Source organism: Procambarus clarkii, chromosome 36 (assembly GCF_040958095.1).
Source record: "Procambarus clarkii isolate CNS0578487 chromosome 36, FALCON_Pclarkii_2.0, whole genome shotgun sequence".
NCBI classification, from domain to species: Eukaryota; Metazoa; Arthropoda; class Malacostraca; order Decapoda; family Cambaridae; genus Procambarus; species Procambarus clarkii.
Window position 1 is genome coordinate 3,666,561 of NC_091185.1, and position 22,106 is coordinate 3,688,666.

General features: G+C 44.6%; 2 protein-coding genes across 2 annotated transcripts in view; one reads left to right on the plus strand and one right to left on the minus strand.

Annotated features, from left to right (window-relative positions):
- The window catches only part of LOC138371496 (ubiquitin-protein ligase E3B-like), a 50,461-nt gene extending 38,156 nt beyond the window's left edge, over positions 1-12,305 (plus strand). Inside the window, exons 7-8 of the mRNA XM_069336390.1 lie at positions 112-457; positions 12,183-12,305. Of these exons, the coding sequence (XP_069192491.1) occupies positions 112-457; positions 12,183-12,305 (469 nt within the window). The remainder of the gene's footprint in view (positions 1-111; positions 458-12,182) is intronic.
- The window catches only part of LOC138371590 (peroxidase-like), a 116,084-nt gene that overhangs the window by 93,387 nt on the left and 591 nt on the right, over positions 1-22,106 (minus strand). The gene's annotated exons all lie outside the window — the stretch shown is intronic.

The following is a 22,106-nucleotide window of genomic DNA, read 5'->3' on the forward strand; positions in this document are numbered from 1 at the left end:
GACCACGCCCTGTTCACATAAATCAACTATTAATATCTTCCCTGTCTATATTTGTGGGTACACCTGCTCTTAGGTTCAGTAACATTAATAATTCCAAGGTAAAAGAGACAGGCGTACACCGAACCTTAGACGTCCACAGACGCCCACAGAGACAGAGAAAGAGGACCCACAGACGCTCACAGAGACAGAAAAAGAGGACCCACAGACGCTCACAGAGACAGAAAAAGAGGACCCACAGACGCTCACAGAGACAGAAAAAGAGGACCCACAGACGCTCACAGAGACAGAAAAAGAGGACCCACAGACGCTCACAGAGACAGAGGACCGACAGAGACAGAGAAAGAGGACCCACAGAGGACCCACAGAGACAGAAAAAGAGGACCCACAGACGCCCACAGAGACAGAGAAAGAGGACCCACAGACAGAACAGAGGGGAATGAGAATTAAATATCTGGAAGTAAATCAATTCAAAAGTTAAGATGAGTTTGTTAAGCAGATGATCTTCTGTCTGGTTCTCCTTCACTTGAAGGAGAACCAGAATGATTGTAGCAGCGGTCTGATGCCAGATGACCGCTAGAAGAGCAATAGAGAGGCTGGAGACCAGCAGGTGAGGCAGGTAATCAAGGTCAGGTGTGAAGGATGTCTTACAATCCCTTGCACTCAAATCCCTCAAAGGATGACTGGTAAGACATCTTTTGCATATGCTAGTACGATGATTTTTTGCCCTTAGAGTATACGTCAAAATGCGACGTTCTATTAGGAGGACGGGTTGACGAGGGCCCCTAACACAAGGGTAGACTACGAGGGCCCCTAATATAAGGGAGGACTATGGGGGTCCAATAGGAGCCCCTCGTAGCTTATTGGCCCCTCGTATGGGCCAATAGGAGCAGCCTAGTACGGACCAATAGGTCTTCTGTTCCTTTGTTCTTATGTTCGAAGACAACAATGAAAAGATGGTAGAGTAATTATCAGGGGTCTGGATAAGGGGTCTGGATAAGGGGTCTGGATAAGGATTTGGGATGGGACGGGGGGGGGGAAAGAATGGTGCCCAACCACTTTGGGACGGTCGGGGATTGAACGCCGACCTGCATGAAGCGAGACCGTTGCTCTGCCGTCCAGCCCAAGTGGTTGGACATCATGAAAAGAAATGAAAGCACGTCTCTTTCCGTCCTGGGACCTTATCACGTTTGTATCCAAACTGTCCGGTTACTGGCGACTGTGTTATCCGGAGAAGGGCGTCTGTGTTATCCGGACATTGGCAGATAACTATTCCGGAGAAGGGCGTCTGTGTTATCCGGACATTGGCAGATAACTATTCCGGAGAAGGGCGTCTGTGTTATCCGGAGAAGGGCGTTTGTGTTATCCGGAGAAGGGTGTCTGTGTTATCCGGAGAAGGGCGTCTGTGTTATCCGGAGAAGGGCGTCTGTGTTATCCGGAGAAGGGCGTTTGTGTTATCCGGAGAAGGGCGTCTGTGTTATCCGGAGAAGGGCGTCTGTGTTATCCGGAGAAGGGCGTCTGTGTTATCCGGAGAAGGGCGTTTGTGTTATCCGGAGAAGGGCGTCTGTGTTATCCGGAGAAGGGCGTCTGTGTTATCCGGAGAAGGGCGTTTGTGTTATCCGGAGAAGGGCGTCTGTGTTATCCGGACATTGGCAGATAACTATTCCGGAGAAGGGCGTCTGTGTTATCCGGACATTGGCAGATAACTATTCCGGAGAAGGGCGTCTGTGTTATCCGGAGAAGGGCGTTTGTGTTATCCGGAGAAGGGTGTCTGTGTTATCCGGAGAAGGGCGTCTGTGTTATCCGGAGAAGGGCGTCTGTGTTATCCGGAGAAGGGCGTTTGTGTTATCCGGAGAAGGGCGTCTGTGTTATCCGGAGAAGGGCGTCTGTGTTATCCGGAGAAGGGCGTCTGTGTTATCCGGAGAAGGGCGTTTGTGTTATCCAGAGAAGGGCGTCTGTGTTATCCGGAGAAGGGCGTCTGTGTTATCCGGAGAAGGGCGTTTGTGTTATCCGGAGAAGGGCGTCTGTGTTATCCGGAGAAGGGCGTCTGTGTTATCCGGAGAAGGGCGTCTGTGTTATCCGGAGAAGGGCGTTTGTGTTATCCGGAGAAGGGCGTCTGTGTTATCCGGAGAAGGGCGTCTGTGTTATCCGGAGAAGGGCGTTTGTGTTATCCGGAGAAGGGCGTTTGTGTTATCCGGAGAAGGGCGTCTGTGTTATCCGGAGAAGGGCGTCTGTGTTATCCGGAGAAGGGCGTTTGTGTTATCCGGAGAAGGGCGTCTGTGTTATCCGGAGAAGGGCGTCTGTGTTATCCGGAGAAGGGCGTCTGTGTTATCCGGAGAAGGGCGTCTGTGTTATCCGGAGAAGGGCGTCTGTGTTATCCGGAGAAGGGCGTCTGTGTTATCCGGAGAAGGGCGTTTGTGTTATCCGGAGAAGGGCGTCTGTGTTATCCGGAGAAGGGCGTCTGTGTTATCCGGAGAAGGGCGTCTGTGTTATCCGGAGAAGGGCGTTTGTGTTATCCGGAGAAGGGCGTCTGTGTTATCCGGAGAAGGGCGTCTGTGTTATCCGGAGAAGGGCGTCTGTGTTATCCGGAGAAGGGCGTCTGTGTTATCCGGAGAAGGGCGTCTGTGTTATCCGGAGAAGGGCGTCTGTGTTATCCGGAGAAGGGCGTTTGTGTTATCCGGAGAAGGGCGTCTGTGTTATCCGGAGAAGGGCGTCTGTGTTATCCGGAGAAGGGCGTCTGTGTTATCCGGAGAAGGGCGTCTGTGTTATCCGGAGAAGGGCGTCTGTGTTATCCGGAGAAGGGCGTCTGTGTTATCCGGAGAAGGGCGTCTGTGTTATCCGGAGAAGGGCGTCTGTGTTATCCGGAGAAGGGCGTCTGTGTTATCCGGAGAAGGGCGTCTGTGTTATCCGGAGAAGGGCGTTTGTGTTATCCGGAGAAGGGCGTCTGTGTTATCCGGAGAAGGGCGTCTGTGTTATCCGGAGAAGGGCGTCTGTGTTATCCGGAGAAGGGCGTCTGTGTTATCCGGAGAAGGGCGTCTGTGTTATCCGGAGAAGGGCGTCTGTGTTATCCGGAGAAGGGCGTTTGTGTTATCCGGAGAAGGGCGTCTGTGTTATCCGGAGAAGGGCGTCTGTGTTATCCGGAGAAGGGCGTCTGTGTTATCCGGAGAAGGGCGTTTGTGTTATCCGGAGAAGGGCGTCTGTGTTATCCGGAGAAGGGCGTCTGTGTTATCCGGAGAAGGGCGTCTGTGTTATCCGGAGAAGGGCGTCTGTGTTATCCGGAGAAGGGCGTCTGGTTCATCCGGACATTGTCACTTTACTATACCAGAAACGTACGAATGTACATATGGCTTATCCGAACACAGACAATAATCTGTTCCCGAACACGTACGTTTGGCTTAACCGGATAGTTAACCGGACACTTAACTATTCCGAACACGGTCACGAGTGTCGAGTTTATTGGGACACTTAGCGTCCACAGTAACCGGATGTCCTCACTAACGGTAAGTTTGTTCCATTTTCCGCTGACATTAGCTCGAATAATGTTATTGTAATCCCATTGACACAGAGAAATGTTGAAATTCGGAACTGAAGCGCAAAGGTGACAATTTTGAAAGTTCCGTCGGACCGTCGGACTGTAACATGAAGTCAGTGTGGAGCGTTATGGGAGTTACGACAGTCTTTTGTTTTGTCCTAAAATCATTATGAAATTACGTTCGAACTGGGAGGAAGTTTTCCGCTATGTTGGGTTAGATTTTAATTTATAATATAATAGGGTGTTTGTGGATGTTTGTTTGTGTGTGTGTGTGTATGTGTGTGTGTGTGTGTGTGTGTGTGTGTGTGTGTGTGTGTGTGTGTGTGTGTGTGTGTGTGTGTGTGTGTTGTGTGTGTGTGTGTGTGTGTGTGTGTGTGTGTGTGTGTGTGTGTGTGTATGTGTGTGTGTGAGTGTGTGTGTGTGTGTGTGTGGTGTGCATCTGTGTTAGTGTGTGTGTATCTGTGTCTGTATATATATATATATATATATATATATATATATATATATATATATATATATATATATATATATATGTCGTACCTAGTAGCCAGAACGCACTTCTCAGCCTACAATGCAAGGCCCGATTTGCCTAATAAGCCAAGTTTTCATGAATTAATTGTTTTTCGACTACCTAACCTACCTAACCTAACCTAACCTAACTTTTTTGGCTACCTAACCTAACCTAACCTATAGAGATAGGTTAGGTTAGGTTAGGTAGGGTTGGTTAGGTTCGGTCATATATCTACGTTAATTTTAACTCCAATAAAAAAAAATGACTTCATACATAATGAAATGGGTAGCTTTATCATTTCATAAGAAAAAAATTAGAGAAAATATATTAATTCAGGAAAACTTGGCTTATTAGGCAAATCGGGCCCTGCATAGTAGGCTGAGAAGTGCGTTCTGGCTACTAGGTACGACATATATATATATATATATATATATATATATATATATATATATATATATATATATATATATATATATATATATATATATATATATATATATATATTTATATATATATATCAACTTCAAATTCGCTTTAACATGAGAGCTGACCTTAAACCACCATTATTTCTAAGACAGAGTTGCCCAAGAGGCACTTGACCTGGTAATTGCGTGACCTCGTATGACCCGCTAAACTGCCATGATCTGGAGCGCCTCTCACGCAATCTTCATGACGTGACGTCTTGACGCAACCAAACAGCATCTGCCCTTAATTTCACTTGTGGCAAAAAAAACATCTTTCGAGTTACAATCATGACGTTCTATATATATATATTGCCGTGATCTGGGGCAGTGTGCCCCCCTCACGTGAGGGGTCACGAGGTTCTTCCTAGGGAGGTGGAGGAGGGGTTAGTGAGTGAGGGAAGTGAGGGAAAGGGGGGGGATTCAGTGAGGGGAGGGGGGTGGGTCTATTGGTGATAGGGGGGGGGGGGAAAGGCACCCTTCCGCTTCCTTATAAGGTTCCTGTCTCAGTTCTCTGTGCTGAGAACTGAGCACTTGAGGACTTACCTGAGCACAGCCCTGCTCCTGTGCCAGGTAAGTCCACCACGGGCTCGCCATAGCCCGTGCTACTTGCAACTTTTCTTCTGAGTAGCTGAATCTAAAACAACAATAACAACAGTTTTCTATAATTTGTCTTTTTATATATATAAAAAAAAACTTTTACAACTTTTCCATATTTTCAGATTTCTCCCATTTTCCAATTTTTCTTGTCAAAACAATTTTTTGTCATAAGTCAAACATAAATTTACTTGGTCTGGTCACATTTTCCTATTACGAAATAGTTAAATAACCTACCTGACCCCTTGGTCCAGATGCTCCGTTCTCTCTACTTCTTAAGTATCTCTTTCGTCCAATTTTGGTTCCATTTTGCTACTTACAACTCGATGTATTTATCTTTGAAGGGAAAATTTAATATTGTAAATTGTTGGAGATCATTGTTGCTGTTGCTGGCGTCTTAGGTTTACACAGGCTACACTCTCTCATCTCTTTCTACTTGTGCGTGTGTGTGTGTGTGTGTTTGGGTGTGTTTGGGTGTGTTTGTGTGTGTGTGTGTGTGTTTGTGTGTGTTTGTGTGTGTTTGTGTGTGTTTGTGTGTGTTTGGGTGTGTTTGTGTGTGTTTGGGTGTGTGTTTGTGTGTGTTTGTGTGTGTTTGTGTGTGTTTGGGTGTGTTTGGGTGTGTTTGTGTGTGTTTGTGTGTGTTTGGGTGTGTTTGGGTGTGTTTGTGTGTGTTTGTGTGTGTTTGGGTGTGTTTGGGTGTGTTTGTGTGTGTTTGGGTGTGTTTGGGTGTGTTTGTGTGTGTTTGTGTGTGTTTGTGTGTGTTTGGGTGTGTTTGTGTGTGTTTGTGTGTTTGGGTGTGTTTGGGTGTGTTTGGGTGTGTTTGTGTGTTTGGGTGTGTTTGTGTGTGTGTCTGAACTCACCTAGTTGTACTCGCCTAGTTGTATTCACCTACTTGTACTCACCTAGTTTTGCTTAAGTGGGTTGAGCTCTAGCTCTTTGATCCCGCCTCTCAACCGTCAATCAACTGGTGTACAGATTCCTGAGCCTATTGGGCTCTATCATATCTACACTTAAAACTGTGTATGGAGTCAGCCTCCACCACATCACTGCCTAATGCATTCCATTTGTTAACTACTCTGACACTGAAAAAGTTCTTTCTAACGTCCCTGTCGCTCATTTGGGTACTCAGAGTTCACCTGTGTCCCCTTGTTCACTCCCCCATCCAAACTAAACAGTTTATCTTTATCTACCCTGTCAACTCCTCTGAGAATTGCATAGGTAGTGATCATGTCTCCCCTTACTCTTCTGTCTTTCAGTGTCGGGAAGTTCTGTTCCAGCAATCTTTCCTCATAGCTCATTCCTCTCAGCTCGGGGACTAGCCTGGTGGCATAATTCAGAACCTTTTCTAACTTCGTTTTGTGTTTGACATTGATGTGGACTCCACGCTGGAGCCGCATATTCCAGTATTGGTCTGACGTATGAGGTATACAAGGTTCTGAATGGTTCCATACACAAGTTTCTGAAGGCCATTCTTAAGTTCGTATATTCATATTTGCGAATGTGTGTTTGGGGTTGGCTGAAGCGTGGACGAGCCTGATAATTAGATTGCACAAATTCCATTTTGCAAATTCGTGTTAACTTTAATCTGACAGCTCATATGTATGTAATCTGACAGCTCATATGTGTTTAATGTGACACCTCATATGTGTTTAATGTGACAGCTCATGTGTTTAATGTGACAGCTCATATGTGTTTAATCTGACAGCTCATATGTGTTTAATCTGACAGCTACGGGTACCATCTGGTACTCCCAGAGCCCTCACTCACAGCTGACAAAGATATGTAAGTCAGTGAACCTCCCACAAGGAAGGTAAGTGCCTTCTGACTTCTTATGAAGAATGCAACTTCTTTCAGTTCTGAACTTCTCACCATTGTCTGGGAGAAAATACTAGTTATGAGCGTGAATAGAGAAGCACAGCGGAATTAAGAGAATTAACACGATACAACACTATACAAAAGATCACAATACAGTAAGACACAATACAATGAAATTCAATACAATACAGTAACTTCATTGACAAAATGTGTACAAAACTTCTTCACAATAATGATAGGAAAACAACAGCTTTTAATGGCAGAAGTAATCGTAGAAGTATTAATTGTAAGATTAGTAGTAAAAGGTGTAGTAGTAGTAGCAATAGTAAGAATGGTAGAGGAGTTATCGAAACAGCGCAAGCGACGCCAACATTGCTCAACGCGGCCCATGTCGGACACGGCAGATGCTGGAGCGGTTACACTGCCAAACCTGACCTAATTATACTTAAGACACCCAAGTAGGTATATCGTCCTTACTGGACCTAAGGAACCTGTCGCTCCTTTGTTCCTCTGCCAGTCGAAGATGTCCTCCCCCCCTAGCTCACGAGGAGCATCCTCTCTCTCTCTCTCTCTCTCTCTCTCTCTCTCTCTCTCTCTCTCTCTCTCTCTCTCTCTCTCTCTCTCTCTCTCTCTCTCTCTCTCTCTCTCTTTCTCTCTCTCTCTCTCTCTCTCTCTCTCTCTCTCTCTCTCTCTCTCTCTCTCTCTCTCTCTCTCTCTCTCTCTCTCTCTCTCTCTCTCTCTCTCTCTCTCTCTCGCCCATAAAGAATAAAACCTGACCTTCACTGTACTGAAATATAATTAGCGACCGACCTTCCCCAAGCACGTACTTTCCTTGAGATGGGAAGGGAAGATAGCAGGGTGGGAGGGAGAGAAGATGGAACGGAAGGTCAGGGAGGCACCTAATGGGGCCAGCAAGAGAATAGGTAGACAAGAGAATAGGCAAAGCCAGTACGTTAAAACATAAGCAAAAATGAAACAGGGAAAAAGGAGGAAACCCCACCTCCAATTTCAAAATTTGACCCAAATATCACAGTAACAAGGTTATCGCGTATAACCGAACTCAATTATGGGCTCACTATAGCCCGTGCTACATGGACATTTCGTTCTGTCTGCATCATTTTTAGCTAAATCTAAATCAATAACAGAATAGGTAAGGCCTGGCTTGAGTACGCTGATGGATAACTAAATAATAGCGTGCGTAGATGTGATTTGCTGAGTGAGTCAAGTTTTGACTACGATAGTTGAATACTTTGGTGAGTGGATTGCGGTGGGGGGGGGACGATGAGTTAACCAGAGTATTGTTGGGTGAATAAGTGAGTGAATTAGGCCCTGAGTGCTCGATTGAGCGGGTTGATGAATGAGAGGCGTAAGTGAGAGTGTGAATGAGTGGCTGGGTAAATCGAGTAGAGTGGGAGACATGAGTGAGAGTACATGTGAGTAAGATAACATGAGTGAATTGATGAATACAGATCGTGTAGCGAGTTCTCTCTGTGGCCTCTTGCAGTACACTATGACAGGCATTCAGGTAGTCTATGGTATAGTATTAGGGTCTGAGGTGGTCTATGGTGAGCTGTTTGGCCTTTTGGTCGAATTTCTTTATTTTCGGGGATATTGTCTTCACATAGAACTTATTACACATTTTTTTTTGCCCTCTGGTCTTTACAGAAAAATATATATACTTTCATGCCAAGCCCGAGGACACATGTCTGTTCCCTGGAAACTAAATTGTGATTAATTTTAAACTATTCTTCCTCAGCGGGAATCGAACTCGGAATTTTTTATTATAGTCAGGCAAAAACATCAACCACTCCGTCAATTTTCACGTGTCAAAGGTCGCTAATGACAATGCTTCTTGAGAGTCTTCCGAGGTCTAATGTCTTCAGCTCTCACAGCGAAGGCCTTGGGTTAACATTCCTGTTGTGGGTGGAGTTCTGCAGAGTTACGCATGGCGTGACCTAGAGGCTCACGCTTGCAGTAGCTGGCGCTCCGGGCTGCGGTTAGTGTGACATGACATATACGCGTCCATGTTCTTGGATAGTCTTCACTCTAGAGGCCTCACTCTGCTGGACTAGAGCCCTCACTCTGGTGACTAGAGGCCTCACTCTGCTGGACTAGAGGCCTCACTCTACTGGTCTAACTTTACTCTACTCATCATTTCTTTAGCCCAGAGCTCTGGTTAGGTCTTCAGTCACAACATCAATCACAGACCGTGAACAAATCCACAAGGGCCGTGATGAGGGTTCGAACCTACGTCCAAGAGCATCCCAGACGCTGCCTTAATCGACTGCGCTACGACATGGTTAAAAGAATTGCAACCAGATGTTCTACTGCCCTTACTTGTGGACCGTGGTTTGGGTCTTTGTCAAGGTTATAGAGTGTCTATAACTAGACACTGTGTCTATAACTAGACACTGTGTCTATAACTAGACACTGTGTCTATAACTAGACACTGTGTCTATAACTAGACACTGTGTCTATAACTAGACACTGTGTCTATAACTAGACACTGTGTCTATAACTAGACACTGTGTCTATAACTAGACACTGTGTCTATAACTAGACACTGTGTCTATAATTAGACACTGGCGGTGTCTATAAGCACTTGGTCTAGTGCTTATCCACACTAGACCCAGCTTGGAACATGAACAAATCCACAAGGGCCGTGACGAGGATTCGAACCTGCGTCCGGGAGCATCCCAGACACTGCCTTAATCGACTGAGCTACGACAGGGTAAAAGAGTTGAAACTCTGTCAGGGTTTCAGACAGGGGTAAAAGAGTTTTACCCCTGTCGTAACTCAGTCGATTAAGTCAGTGTCTGGGATGCTCCCGGACGCAGGTTCGAATCCTCGTCACGACCCTTGTGGATTTGTTCATTTGATGCATCACGTTAGTGTGATCTCTGTGTGCAGCTTGGAACATATTCATACTTGAGAGAGAGAGAGCAGAAGATACCTGTGTCCTCCAGATTTTGAGTTCAGACTTCAGTAGATCTGCAAAACGTTTACCTCTTGAAGTTAACTTAAGGTTATCTTGAGATGATTTCGGGGCTTAGCGTCCCCGCGGCCCGGTTCTCAACCAGGCCTCCTTTTTTGTTACACCCTCCCCTCCCCCAGGAAGCAGCCCGTAGCAGCTGTCTAACTCCCAGGTACCTCTTTACTGCTAGGTGAAAAGGTGCATCAGGGTTAAAGAAACTCTGCCCATTTGTTTCCGCCTCCACTGGGGATCGAACCCGGAACCTCAGGACTACGAAGCCGAAGCGCTGTCCACTCAGCTGTCAGGCCCTTCCACCATATCTGCTACCTAAGACACCACATATGTATATTCCAGATCTGTGGGTGTCGTGTTGTCAAATCAGTATCCGGTAGTAAAATCAATAAAGATATGTATTTCTAAGAAAAGAGACGAATTTACTTGAGATGGACGAATTATACCGCTGCAGCTAAGCAAACTGATATTTAATACGCAAATAAGAACGGATATGTTCTCAGTTCTAAATCTATTCCTAATATGTGCTCTATTATGTAATAGTTTTGATTGACAGGGAAATTAATACTGGCGTCATATATGTGTCAGTCTATCAGTTGCGAAGGTACCTTCGGCAGTATCTAGTGAGAAAATCCACGCTGAATGCCAGTCAGTCGAGGAATTCAGAGTTCGTTGACAGATCACTGTCTTAAGGAAGGTACAGCCAGCACAGAACTGGTGATCTTCGACAGTGTAGTGCTGTCACATCCGTCAACTGACTGTCAACGAAGTTGGGCCCAGTTGGGAACCCTGCGAACGCCGCAACCCTTCCTCCGAATTGTGAGTACGTTTTAATACCAAGTGTAATAAGTACATTTCCTGACTGTCATACATAGTACATAATTACACTTATGGGGGCTGTTACATTTACCTCCCCATTTTTGGAGGACGGGCTGGAACATTAACCTTGTATATAGTAATACGACTTTCCCCTGTTTTCCAGTGTTGAAGAATTCTCGGATGATAGCTGCGAGTAGGAGTAGTCGAGGTCTTCAACGTGAAGCCTTGCACTCTTCTCCACCTTCTCCGGAAGGATGAGTGAACCTACTCATACTCATTATGTGAGTGAGTGAGTGAATATCAGGGGAAAGCGTCAAACCATTACGACTATATATAGCACTTGGAAGGGGTCAGGATAAGGATTTAGAATGGGACGGGTGGGAAGGAATGGTGCCCAACCACTTGGACGGTCGGGGATTGAACACCGACCTGCATGAAGTGAGACCGTCGCTCTACCGTCCAGCCCAAGTGATTGGGACGAAGTGAGACGCAAATACGTTGCAGTGAGATGCAAAATATGACGCCTCAAGTATTAAGGTCAGTACACTTTACAGTAAATATATAAATATATTTGTGGAACCTTTCTAGGCGACCCGGAATTATATCATGAAAATCAGAGAATGGATACATTATCCAAAACATTCAGGAACAATTCTGTTGGTTTTCTATTCGCGTCTCATGTCTAGTTCATGGCCGGAAAAATCCCGAACGAAGACCGCAGAGTTCTGTCCTTGAAGAATGCTTTCTATGTGAAATTAGTGGAAGCTCGCTGACCTTGTCAACGAATTCTTTTAGGTAAAGGAAGCCTTTTCAAGGCAGGAAATTATGCTAGTGGATAGACTTTTAGCGGTGTCTTCTCTCTCTCTCTCTCTCTCTCTCTCTCTCTCTCTCTCTCTCTCTCTCTCTCTCTCTCTCTCTCTCTCTCTCTCTCTCTCTCTCTCTCTCTCTCTCTCTCTCTCTCTCTCTCTCTCTCTCTCTCTCTCTCTCTCTCTCTCTCTCTCTCTCTCTCTCCATTTCGCACGCTTACGCAATGAAACAGAAAGTTTGTAAGTGTGAAAGTACCAGCAACTTAATTGTGTGTGTCACGACGCCCGTGGGAGACTTCACCGCTCCGCAAGTAGTGATCCACGGGTGGGCCCGCACGTTCCCACATGTGTCTAGGCGTGTCCACACGTGTCCAAGCGTGGCCACACGTGCCCAAGCGTGGCCACACGTGCCTTACTCGCATCAGCGACAAAAAGAAGTATTGACAAAAAAAGTAAAGTGAAAACTGATTACGTTGCTTCTTCCAGAATTGCTTTTTTCGGTAATTTCGACTCGGGGGAAATTAGCTAATGTTCTCTAGAATATTAACAGATACCATTATTAACGAGTTTGATTAAGATAATTACGAAAGTAATGGATGAGAATGAGGTGATCTTGTCTGTGTTCAAAATTAATTTAGATTTCAATTTTCCTGAAAAGGATGGTGATGACAGTGATGGTGATGACAGTGATGGTGATGAGAAAGATGGCGGTGACCCTGATGATGATAATGATAGTAATAATAATAATAATATTAAAACTATAGTTGGAACAGTTAAGTGAGGAATGCAAATTAACTCAATACTGTTTAGAGTGACGGCTAGTTTAGAGCAACCAATGTGCACGATACAAGAGGATATGGTCGACCTATCAGGAGGTCAAGGTGGCGCCTGTGACACACACACACACACACACACACACACACACACACACACACACACACACACACACACATAGGCAAAGGTACCGCCCCAAAATATTTCAATACAAAAAGCCCCAATAATATTCACACAAATAAATCCTTTTCAACTGACAATGATCAAACAATGACAGCCAATCAAAAAAAAAATCTCACGCAATTCTGCTTGTAAAATGTCAAGGTGAAAACGCGTTGTTTCGGAAGCGAAATATCAATTATTGTCACTTGTGTGATTCCTCTCTTCACTACGGCCACTTTCAGGAAACAAATTTATTGTTTTCGTGTGATTGGTTGACATCAGCGTCTGTGCCTTCTCCACCATCACTATCTCCACCACTATCACCACCATCACCACCACTGTCATCATTATCACTACGACAATTACCTCCATATCTCTATCACCTTCAACACTACCACCATCACTAAATATTCAGCTCCTGCTACCACAACGACCAACCACCACAGCTACTACATCTACAACCTAACACCATTATTACCACCACGACAACCACCACTACTACCACCATGACCTACCAGCAATGCCCTCACCCTCACCTTTGATGCCTGAGGCACTCAAAACAGCGTGTCACAGTAGAGTTCACGCCATTATAATGGCACCCTTAGGCCCCCCATTACTGCCACTCTCACCCTCCAAACACACTCTCACCTTCGCACGCTCTGTGACACTCTCACACACACTCCCAAACAATAGCACTTTCACTCAACACACTTACACTCACATTCCAGATAGGGATAACATTTACGTGGCATATGGCACTCTAGGGGAAGCACTCTGGGGAATCGACTTGAGACAATCGACTTGAGAATGGTCCAGGACTAGACCGAAACGTCGTCGTCGTCCCTTCACCTTCTAGTGTGTGGTCTGGTCAACTCTGGGGAAGTACTCTAAGGAATCACTCTGAGGAAAGACCTAACGGTAAGGGCAAGGGACGAGCTGGAATGAGAGAAGCATGATGATGCAAGAGAAGCGAAAAGATAATAGTGAGATGTGGAAGGAAGGTTGTGAGGAGTAAGAGGTGCGGAGAGGAAGGGGGGAGGAAGGGTTAAAGGATAGAGGGAGTGGAGGTAAGGGGGAATAGGGATACAGGGAAAAGTAGATAGTGAGAAAACGTGTTGTTTTTGTGTCTGATTTAGCTACTTCCAAGTCTCTTTCTCTTTCTCTCTCTCTCTCTCTCTCTCTCTCTCTCTCTCTCTCTCTCTCTCTCTCTCTCTCTCTCTCTCTCTCTCTCTCTCTCTCTCTCTCTCTCTCTCTCTCTCTCTCTCTCTCTCTCTCTCTCTCTCTCTCTCTCTCTGGAAGTAATAAGATGGGGTCAAGGAAGTATAAGAGAGAAGGAAGTATTAGGGAGAGAAGAGATATGAGAGAGTTGGGGTGAGTACTACGGAGATAGGGAGTATGAGAGGGGGAGAAAGGGAGAGGTATTAGGGAAATATGAAATATGAGGGAGAGGCAGAGGGAAGTATGAGGAAGACGCGGCAGAATGAGTGAGAGGAGGCAAACAGGATATAGGTGAGGGGAGGTGAGGCAGGACACGGTATTCGTGACCACCTTCTAGGTCGTGGTTCAGGAAGCATCAGAGCAGACGTGCTGTTCTCGTGGTTCAGGGTCGAGTACTTCCTGGGTATCGAACGGGATGCATATATCTCGTTCTCTCGATTTTCGACTCCGTAATAAATGCAAAAAGGTTTTTCTTGAAGCAAAAACGTAAAAATATGAATGGTTTTGTATTCCCAAAAACATACAAACCCACGCAACCCACCTAACATATTGAGGAGGATGCATTTAAAACGTTAGTATTACGGTGCTTTAGTTTGTACTAATACGTCGCCTTTTTAACGCATTGGTCTCATATACTGTCTCGTGAATTGTATTCTATACACATGTTGCCTGCAGCCTGTCAGAGATGCAGCAGCATCCTTGCCTCCCTTGTCTCAGAGATGCAGCATCTCCCCCTCATCTTCCTATCTCTCAGTGTTGTTCTCCTGTGTCTCAAAGATGCAACATCTAGCCCTACGTCTCACCTGTCAGAGATGCAGCCTCTCACCCTGATGCTGTCTCTCAGAGATACAGAATCTCACTCAGCGTCTCCTATCTCTCAAAGATGGAGCATCTTTCCTGTTTCATTCATGAGTAAGAGATGCATCAACTCTCCCTCTCGTGTCTGGCTTCCTCCTCCTCCTCTGACTTTTGTCAACAGTTTGACCTGTGCCAACGCACCTCTCAGTACATATAATTATATTGCAACATAATATGTTTTCCCTGTATAACAGCTATTTCTTATTTGGGTTCGTGAACCTAAATTCCTTACCTCTGGAATTCAGAGCAACTTGTAAATACTCTCAGAGAGAAATTGCAAGTTTGTGTAATGTGAAGCCAGTTTTAAATTTTATTTCATTTTACTGTTGGATTTTTTTCTTTTTTTTTAAGATTGCTTAAAAATGTTACAGAAAGTAATTTTCATTATTCCGCTAATATTTGTTTTTCGCTTCTCATATTATTGTTTTGTTTTTCTTGTTGTATTTGTTTGAGCACATGTGGAGTTTGTTCCCTAGAGACTCCATTATATCCTGAGCTAATAATTGGCTTAAATTAGGAATGAACTTTATTTAGTGGTGTTACAATTACATTAGTAAACTGTAGGATCTGAGTGCCAGAGCTGTGGTGCAGAGTAGTCTACGTCCTCGTCTTACAACCGAGGGACTCGTGTTTAACCCCCTGGCAGGACGGAAACGGTTGGGCACTTTTCACCTAAAGCCTCTGTTCACCTAACAATAAATAGGTTCCTGGTAGTTAGGCAACTATTGTAAGTTGCATCCTGGGAAAGGCGGGGGGGGGGGGGGGGAGGGAGGATCTGAGTATTTGGCCTAGTGGGAAACCTCGACAATATGCAGGCTTCCTGTCCCATCAAAGAGAATTATATGGTCAGGTGACTGGATTTTCATTTAGCTGTTGAGTGATTATGTTCTCAGGTATAATGATGAATTGTTCCAGATTAAACAACCTAACCACTTGGGCTGGACGGTAGAGCGACGGTCTCACTTCATGCAGGTCGGCGTTCAATCCCCGACCGTCCAAAGTGGTTGGGGCACCATTCCTTTCCCCAACTCGTCCCATCCCAAATCCTTATCCTGATCCCTTCCAAGTGCTATATAGTCTTAATGGCTTGAGCACTTTCCCCCTGAAAATTCCCTTCCTTCCAGATTAAACAAAAATCAAGATTGACAAAGATTAAGCCACCCAAGAGGTGGCACGGGCATGAATAGCCCGTAAAAAAAATCAAGCTTTTCCGTGTCAGCTTAAAAGCTGTTGTGGTCATATCTCACACCAGCATCTCCAGCACGGAGCTGCTTGTCTTAAGGCGCGTTTCTCTTTCCTTCGCACATGACCTGATTTCTCGGTCACCATTTTGGGTTGCAACATCATGTTCCCTTGACTTATCTTGTGAGCTTGAAGCTTTATATGTGTCTTATCTCTGTTGCTTATGTGTGTCACTCATGTATCATGTCTCGCTGTTGGTTACTTATGTGTCTCTTGATTTTCTTATATCCCTCATCTTTGTTTTTTTTAATTTATTATGTGTCTCTCTCTTCCTTATAAGAAACAAAGAGGACAGTCTCACATGTTTCTTAGAGTTTTACTCTTTTTATAGAGTCTCTCCTCTTTGTTCCTCTTATGCATCTCTCCTCTTCCCACCCCCTCTTTCACCCATGACGTGTGTGGATCTCTCAAGTCGTATGTGTTCACCATTGTGCTGCCCCAATTCTATATATTCTTTATCTGAGTTCAGGTCATTTTCATCTCTTTATCGTCCGTGTGCGGACCGATGACTGTTTCCAGGTCGTGACCAGTATGTCCAAGGTTGTCTTCTCTCTCTCTCTCTCTCTCTCTCTCTCTCTCTCTCTCTGTTATTATTATGCTATTTAAAACAATATATTTTGTGCACTTGTTAGGAGAGTTAGAACTATTGCTTCTTACAGCTATTTCCTGGAACACGACCCGATAATGTGTGTGTGTGTGTGTGTGTGTGTGTGTGTGTGTACTCACCTAATTGTACTCACCTAATTGTGCTTGCGGGGGTTGAGCTTTGGCTCTTTGGTCCCGCCTCTCAACTGTCAATCAACTGGTGTACAGATTCCTGAGCCTATTGGGCTCTATCATACCTACATTTGAAACTGTGTATGGAGTCAGCCTCCACCACATCGCTTCCTAGTGCATTCCATTTATTAACTACTCTGACACTGAAAAAATTCTTTCTAACGTCTCTGTGGCTCATCTGGGTACTAAGTTTCCACCTGTGTCCCCTTGTTCGTGTCCCACCCGTGCTGAAGAGTTTGTCTTTGTCCACCCTGTCAATTCCCCTGAGAATTTTGTAGGTGGTTATCATGTCTCCCCTTACTCTTCTGTTTTCCAGGGATGTGAGGTTCAGCTCCTTTAGCCTTTCCTCGTAGCTCAATCCTCTCAGTTCCGGGACGAGCCTGGTGGCATACCGCTGAATCTTCTCTAACTTTGTCTTGTGTTTAACTAGGTATGGACTCCAGGCTGGAGCTGCATACTCCAGGATTGGTCTTACATAAGTGGTATACAGGGTTCTGAAAGATTCCTGTGTGTGTGTGTGTGTGTGTGTGTGTGTGTACTAACCTAGTTGTGTCTGCAGGATCGAGCATTGACTCTTGGATCCCGCCTCTGTGTGTGTGTGTGTGTGTGTGTGTGTGTGTGTGTGTGTGTGTGTGTGTGTGTGTGTGTGTGTGTGTGTGTGTACTAACCTAGTTGTGTCTGCAGGATCGAGCATTGACTCTTGGATCCCGCCTCTCTGTGTGTGTGTGTGTGTGTGTGTGTGTGTGTGTGTGTGTGTGTGTGTGTGTGTGTGTGTGTGTGTGTTTGTGTGTGTGTGTGTGTGTGTGTGTGTGTGTGTGTGTGTGTGTGTGTGTGTGTGTGTGTGTGTGTGTGTGTGTGTGTGTACACTTTCACCCAGCACTGAGTGTCCTGTGGCTACCAGCGCGGAAAGTCAAAATCATTCTAGGGAGACGATGTGGAAAAGCTGAAAGTGAAATTATATTTATCCAATGAGACACTGTTGTCAGTCAAAGGTGTCGCTTGACGGATCACGTCACAGTCTCACTATCAGCAGGTGTCTTGCAAATTGTCTATACAGTATACCTAGGTCATAAAAGTATTTGTGTGTACGTCTGATACCATACTACTTGTGTAAAGGAGGAAATGTATATGTTTATCTCTCAGAATGTTTGGTAATATGTTTATTGTTTGTGATGTGTGTCTATGTATGTATTAACACGATGTACTGAACGGGGTGAGAATAGCTTGAGCTACCCCATCCCTTTGTGTGTATTTTACCTCAATAAACTTATTTCAATTTCAATTTCTCACTATCAAGCATATTTCCATGGCGAGGGAAGGTGATTTGTCTTAGTGTTCAGGGTGAACACCTGAGGGACAGAGGTGAACAACACCTGAATGGATGAACAACACCTAAAGGGGCTTTTGGACCTCCGTTCTCTACATTTGCCACTTCGTAAAAAATACAACTGTTTTCCCTAACCAGAAACGTACCGACCCAAGCCACAACCCTTAGCCTATTGTAGGAAGTGTTATCTACGATATCTGAAGCTCCATGACGCTCCTGAAGTGTTACCTACGATATCTGGAGCTCCGTGACGATCCTGAAGTGTTACCTACGATATCTGGAGCTCCGTGACGATCCTGAAGGGTTACCTACGATATCTGGAGCTCCGTGACGATCCTGAAGTGTTACCAACGATATCTGGAGCTCCGTGACGATCCTGAAGGGCTACCTACGATATCTGGAGCTCCGTGACGATCCTGAAGTGTTACCTACGATATCTGGAGCTCCGTGACGATCCTGAAGTGTTACCTACGATGTCTTGGAGATATTAAGACCTCTCCACTGATAAAAGTGTTAATATTTATAAAAAAATCTTAATCTCCAATGACAGTATAAGTATTGTATGCTGAGCATAGTAGAATACTGAACAAATCCACAAGGGCCGTGACGAGGATTCGAACCTGCGTCCGGGAGCATCCCAGACATTTGCGGATTTGTTCATTTGATGCATCACGTTAGTGTGATCTCTGTGTGTAATAGTAGAATACTGTTCGAAGACGGTAGAAATATCCTACGATACGCTGGACTCGGTATATGACCTCTCAACCAGGATAGAAATAGCTTATTCTTCTCCATTCCTTTCCTCCCTCTATCCCATCCCAAATCCTTATCCTGATTCCTTCCAAGTGCTATAGTCGTAATGGCTTGACGCTTTCTCCTGATCTCCCTTTCCTTTTCTATCCTTTTAGGATGTGTTTCGTTGTCTTAATAGACTTAATTGAAGGTGATTTCCGTGCGGAAGAAAACTAGAGGTCATTGTCTCCTTGTGTGTCAAGCTTTGTCAAAAGTTTGACGCAAAGTGACGCATTTTGACGCAAAAACCACTTGTGTCAAAAATGCAGTGACTTTATCTTGAGATCCTTGAGGTTATCTTGAGATGATTTCGGGGCTTTTTAGTGTCCCCACGGCCCGGTCCTCGACTAGGCCTCCACCCCCAGGAAGCAGCCCGTACCTAACCCTAAACATCAATGCCAAGTCTTCCCACCTAAGTACCAGAGCCATCAATCATTAGGTCTGCAATGCGTCAACAATGCGTTTTTTTTTTTAATTTCCCTAAACCACCGTAATTTCTATACCTGGGGTTGAGTGCGTCAAAACATGAAGTGCGTCTTATTAAGACGACGGGTTGATAAGGTTCTATGCGTCACTGAAGGTCAGTAACGCATGGAACACCATGCGGTAGCCGTGAGGGGTTGACGCACACGTCATGCGGTCAGATGGTTAAGTACCGTTGCGTCTGGTCGGAAACATGTTGGGTGACCGCGTGGGTAATCAGGCTCTGATCTAAGGCTTCCTCAAGCAGCTTAACAAGCTGTCCGTCTTTGACAACGGCTTAACACGTCCAAGGTTAAGCAGAGCAGCTGTTTCCAAAAAATAGAGCAGGTGTTTCTAAAAATAGAGCAGGTGTTTCCAAAAAATAGAGCAGGTGTTTCTAAAAATAGAGCAGGTGTTCCCAAAAAATAGAGCAGCTGTACCCAAAAAAATAGAGCAGCTGTTCCCAAAAAAATAGAGCAGCTGTTTCCAAAAATAGAGCAGCTGTTTCTAAAAATAGAGCAGCTGTTCCCAAAAAAATAGAGCAGCTGTTTCCAAAAATGGAGCAGCTGTTTAAAAAAAATAGAGCAGCTGTTTAAAAAAAATAGAGCAGGTGTTTCGAAAAATAGAGCAGCTGTTTCCAAAAAATTGAACAGGTATTTAAAAAAAAATGATTCTATCACGCGGGGCTTCGATCCTGACCCCTAAGAATGGCGTTGCCATTTGCCACATTACCAACAGCAGTTTAGTCCAGAACAAAACAATAAAAGTTGAGTTAACTCTCAATATACACACACCAAGAAGTGAGATTAAGTCCTCTTAGTGTATATACACCAAGAAGCTGAGGTACGCCTCTCTCTGTATATATATATATATATATATATATATATATATATATATATATATATATATATATATATATATATATATATATATATATATATATATATATATATATATATATATATATATATATATATATATATACATGAAGAAGGAAAATACACCTATCAAGAACTAGCAGTCACCAAAGCTTAGTATCGAACCTCATACCCTATCCAGTGACGTCCCAACCCTACCTAACCCAACCTAACCTATCGCCTCCAATGCATGGAACACGTAGATATTCGTGAGCCTCTTCTTTTTCACAGTAGGTCGCCTTTGTAACGTTGGCTACGATACAGTAAGAAAATGCCAACCATAAGATGGGACAGACTGCACAGTTTCTCAGAACCTTTATTATCATTATTATTTTATGACTGAGAGTTAGGATTCAGTCAGGTATGAAGACCAGGTATCAGTCACTGAAAACAGTCACGTGTCAGTCAACAGTCAGCTTGTGTAGGGATGCCTGAAAGGGAACTATCAGGAGAAAGCTCAGAGCCACTAAGACTATACAGCACTTGGAAGGGGTCAGGATTTGGGATGGGGGGGGGAAGGAATGGTGTCCAACCGATTTGGGACGGTCGGGGATTGAACGCCGACCTGCATGAAGCGAGACCGTCGCTCTACCGTCCAGCCCAAGTGGTTGTGAAGGGGAAGCCTGAACTTCAGGGCAGTTAGCCACTCCAACAACTGACTGGTTTCAGGTTAACAATAACAGGCGAGAAATACCAGTCACAAATTATGTTACAATTTAGTCATCAATTGAAAAGTACACAATTGAAAAGAATCAAGACTGTCAATTACCTGTTTTTATCATCAATTATGAGGGTTAATTCTCATCAATTACCAGGCCTAATTACCATCAATCACTAGGGGTTAAACTGTTTAATGATTCCAATCACCCAATTAGACTATAATCAGAGGGAACAATCGACAAATGATTGGTATTAAATGGACGTCATCTGTTGATGACACTATCAATGGTAAGCGAGAGGAAACGTTTGGGCAAGGCTCGATGGTAGGGTGTGTGATGGTGGGAATTGTGGTGATGGTGGTAGTTGTAGTGATGGTGGTGTTTGTGGTGGTGATGGTGGTGGTTGTGGTGGTGGTGATGGTGGTGGTTGTGGTGGTGGTGATGGTGGTGATGGTGGTCTTGATGGTGGTGATGGTGGTGGTGGTGGTGATGGTGGTAGTTGTAGTGATGGTGGTGTTTGTGGTGGTTGTGGTGGTGGTGATGGTGGTGATGGTGGTGGTGATGGTGGTGATGGTGGTGGTGGTGATGGTGATAGTTGTAGTGATGGTGGTGTTTGTGGTGGTGATAGTGGTGGTTGTGGTGGTGGTGATGGTGATGATGGTGATGGTGGTGGTGATGGTGGTGATGGTGATAGTTGTAGTGATGGTGGTGTTTGTGGTGGTGATAGTGGTGGTTGTGGTGGTGGTGATGGTGGTGATGGTGGTGATGGTGGTGGTTGTGGTGGTGGTGATGGTGGTGGTGGTGGTGATGGTGGTGGCACAAGAGACCCCACCAACCACACGAAGGAGAAACAAGTTACCAATCCCCCAACCAAAACTAACAAGGCTTCTGGATAACTTTCGATGATTTCGAGGATCAATGTCCCCGCGGCCCGGTCCCCTGACAAGTCTTCCATCGATGATTAAACCAAGACGCAACAATTAGTCCCCCGCTAACAGCAAGATCAACCAATGAAAACACCGCATCTTCTCCCATTTCTTAATTACAGGTAACTACATCAATCTCCCTCGGAAGCTGAAGCTCGTCAGCTCCATCTTCGATCTTCCTCCCCATTAACTTCCTCTCCATTTATTACCTCACCCCATTAATTTCCTCCGCCATTAACTATGTCAAATTATTTTAATGAATAAAACTGCTGACGTAATATTATGTAGGTCATTGAAATTTAAAGAAAAAATCGTTTATTAAAATTAATAAAATTCTTTTTTCAGCAAAAATTGATTTATTAAAATTGATAAAATTAGTTTTCAGCAAAAATTAATTTATCAAAATTGATAAAATTAGTTTTCAGCACAGATTTATTTGGTATAAACCTTAATTAAATCGTAGTTTGT